Source organism: Schistocerca serialis, chromosome 1 (genome assembly GCF_023864345.2).
Source record: "Schistocerca serialis cubense isolate TAMUIC-IGC-003099 chromosome 1, iqSchSeri2.2, whole genome shotgun sequence".
In the NCBI taxonomy this organism is placed as follows: domain Eukaryota; kingdom Metazoa; phylum Arthropoda; class Insecta; order Orthoptera; family Acrididae; genus Schistocerca; species Schistocerca serialis.
This window is the reverse complement of record NC_064638.1, coordinates 482,003,297-482,006,740: the sequence shown is the minus strand read 5'-3', so window position 1 is coordinate 482,006,740 and position 3,444 is coordinate 482,003,297. Positions and strand designations below refer to the sequence as shown.

Below are 3,444 nucleotides of genomic sequence, written 5' to 3'. Positions count from 1 at the left end.
AGAGCACTGAAAGACCTGAGTCGAAACAAGGCCCCCGTAGTAGACAACATTCCATTGGAACTACTGACGGCCTTGGAAGAGCTAGTCCTGACAAAACTCTACCATCTGGTGAGCAAGATGTATGAAACAGGCGAAATACCCTCAGACTTCAACAAGAATATAATAATTCCAATGCCAAAGAAAGCAGGTGTTGACAGATGTGAAAATTACCGAACCGTCAGTTTAATAAGCCACAGCTGCAAAATACTAACACGAATTCTTTACAGACGAATGGAAAAACTAGTAGAAGCCGACCTCGGGGAAGATCAGTTTGGATTCCGTAGAAATACTGGAACACGTGAGGCAATACTAACCTTACGACTTATCTTAGAAGAAAGATTAAGGAAAGGCAAACCTACGTTTCTAGCATTTGTTGACTTAGAGAAAGCTTTTGACAATGTTGACTGGAATACTCTCTTTCAGATTCTGAAGGTGGCAGGGGTAAAATACAGGGAGCGTAAGGCTATTTACAATTTGTACAGAAACCAGATGGCAGTTAGAGTCGAGGGACATGAAAGGGAAGCAGTGGTTGGGAAGGGAGTGAGGCAGGATTGTAGCCTCTCCCCGATGTTATTCAATCTGTATATTGAGCAAGCAGTAAAGGAAACAAAAGAAAAATTCAGAGTAGGTATTAAAATCCATGGAGAAGAAATAAAAACTTTGAGGTTCGCCGATGACATTGTAATCTGTCAGAGACAGCAAAGGACTTGGAAGAGCAGTTGAACGGAATGGACAGTATCTTGAAAGGAGGATATAAGATGAACATCAACAAAAGCAAAACGAGGATAATGGAATGTAGTCGAATTAAGTCGATTGATGCTGAGGGAATTAAATTAGGAAATGAGACACTTAAGGTAGTGAAGGAGTTTTGCTATTTGGGGAGCAAAGTAACTGATGATGGTCGAAGTAGAGAGGATATCAAATGTAGACTGGCAATGGCAAGGAAAGCGTTTCTGAAGAAGAGAAATTTATTAACATCTAGTATAGATTTAAGTGTCAGGAAGTCTTTTCTGAAAGTATTTGTATGGAGTGTAGCCATGTATGGAAGTGAAACACGAACGATAAATAGTTTAGACAAGAAGAGAATAGAAGCTTTCAATATGTGGTGCTACAGGAGAATGCTGAAGATTAGATGGGTAGATCACATAACTAATGAGGTATTGAATAGAATTGGGGAGAAGAGGAGTTTGTGGTACTACTTGACTAGAAGAAGGGATCAGTTGGTAGGGCATATTCTGAGGCATCAAGGGATCACCAATTTAGTATTGGAGGGCAGCGTGGAGGGTAAAAATCATAGAGAGAGACCAAGAGATGAATATACTAAGCAGATTCAGAAGAATGTAGGTTGCAGTAGGTACTGGGAGATGAAGAAGCTTGCACAGGATAGAGTAGCATGGAGAGCTGCATCAAACCAGTCTCAGGACTAAAGACCACCACCACCACCACCACCACCACCACCACAACAACAACAACAGTTTTTACGGTACAATATCTCCTTGCGTGACTCCTCTTTCAGTTCTGAATTTCTCAGTCCCCTTATAAAATGCAGGGTGGTCCTGAAGTCTTTGTAGAACATATTAATTTTACAAAAAACTATGAAACTTATGTGTGCTTTGTGACAAATGAAAGAACTAATCACCAAGGTTTTGTTATGATGCCAACCATCTTCAACTATGTGCCTTTTGTTGGCCGAAGAATGTCTAATCGACATTAGATTTCTCGTCATACGTTGGACAGCATTCCTCGTTTAACACCACCAACAGTATCTGTTATCCTCCTCTTCCTCCTCAATGTATAATGATCAGGTATTTGTGTAGCGTAAACCTTGATCTATATGTGACCTCACAGAAAATCGAAGGGCGTTGTGTCATGTGACCTTGCAGGTCAGGCAGTGGGACCATTACGCCCAATCCACCTCTCAGGAAATGTTTCTTTAAGAGAATTTCTTACATGCAGTCTCCAATGCAGTGGTGTTCCATCTTGGAAAACCACATCTGGCAGCAAGTATCTCAGGTGCGGTTGCACAAACTGTTCTGGTCTGTCTAGATAGATATTACCTGTTACTGATTTTTCAATATGAATGTCTAAAAGTAAACTGCATCGCAATTCGGAATAATACAAGCAACTCAATACCGTATTTAACCGCCGTGGCCGGGCAAGAGCCTCTTAAGTAAAACGTCTCGCCTTTACGGGAATGTACATAATGGCTGTACGAGTACAGGTTGTAGACACATGTAACTTTGGGTCCGGCCGTGAGGCGTGCACGGATAGACAAATGGTAATTCGGAATAACGCAGGCACTGCCATATCGTATCAAGCACTAAGGGATGCAAGTGGTTCGCAGCTGCCAGCTATCTTCGATTACTACCACAGGTCCCATGCAATCGCAGGAGAATATCTTACGTAGCATAATACTGTTCGCACCAGTCTATGACCGTGGCACGCTGTAGGTTTCGAGCTGCCGTTCACCTCGGTGACGGCGTTTGTAGAGATGACCATCGACCTAGTGTAGCAAAAACTTATTCTCTCAAAGAGCTGACAGGTTTTCACTGATCGATGGTCGAATCCCGATGGTCTCGTGCCCACTTAAATTCTAGTTGACAGTGTCGTTGGGTCAACATGTGAACACTTGGGGGTGGTCTGCTTCGGAGCTCCATGTTCAACAATACTTCTGCGTGCACCAGCACTGTGCTCCTTCGGCAGAGATGCCACAGGTCACCATCTGACCTGACAGTAAACAACCGCCTGAAGTCTACGTTCAATGAGTCGTTGACGTCCAAACATTTAGTGCCCAATGTTAGTTTCACTGTCCTACCTTTCCACAGATGTTCAGGACAGTAGCAAGTCAACGTTCCACCAGCTTCACCATGAAACGTCCCCTTAGAAAAATTAGCGAATTACTGTGCTGATAAACCTCTTATATTATTTGATTTTCAAACAGCTGAGCAGAACTTAACTAACTCAGACATTTCTCTCTTTACTTATTCTGATGATCACTAAATTGACCCACAATATTTTTAGCGCAACCCAATCTGACTTTCAATAATCCCTACTAAAGAATGGCCCTGACTAACAATAACCTATACCTTTCAGGAAGCACTTTCCTGCGCGGAACCACTTTCCTGCGCGGAACCACTTTCCTGCGCGGAACCACTTTCCTGCGCGGAACCACTTTCCTGCGCGGAACCACTTTCCTGCGCGGAACCACTTTCCTGCGAGGAACCACTTTCCTGCGAGGAACCACTTTCCTGCGAGGAACCACTTTCCTGCGAGGAACCACTTTCCTGCGAGGAACCACTTTCCTGCGAGGAACCACTTTCCTGCGAGGAACCACTTTCCTGCGAGGAACCACTTTCCTGCGAGGAACCACTTTCCTGCGAGGAACCACTTTCCTGCGAGGAACCA

General features: G+C 43.7%; 1 protein-coding gene across 1 annotated transcript in view; it reads right to left on the bottom strand.

The window, feature by feature from the left end:
• Window positions 1–3,128: 3,128 nt before the first annotated feature.
• LOC126484216 (E3 ubiquitin-protein ligase HECW2-like) overlaps window positions 3,129–3,444 on the bottom strand; it is a 1,839-nt gene continuing 1,523 nt past the window's right edge. Inside the window, exon 1 of the mRNA XM_050107661.1 lies at window positions 3,129–3,444. This exon is cut by the window's right edge and continues 1,523 nt beyond it. Coding sequence (XP_049963618.1) covers window positions 3,129–3,444 — 316 coding nt within the window.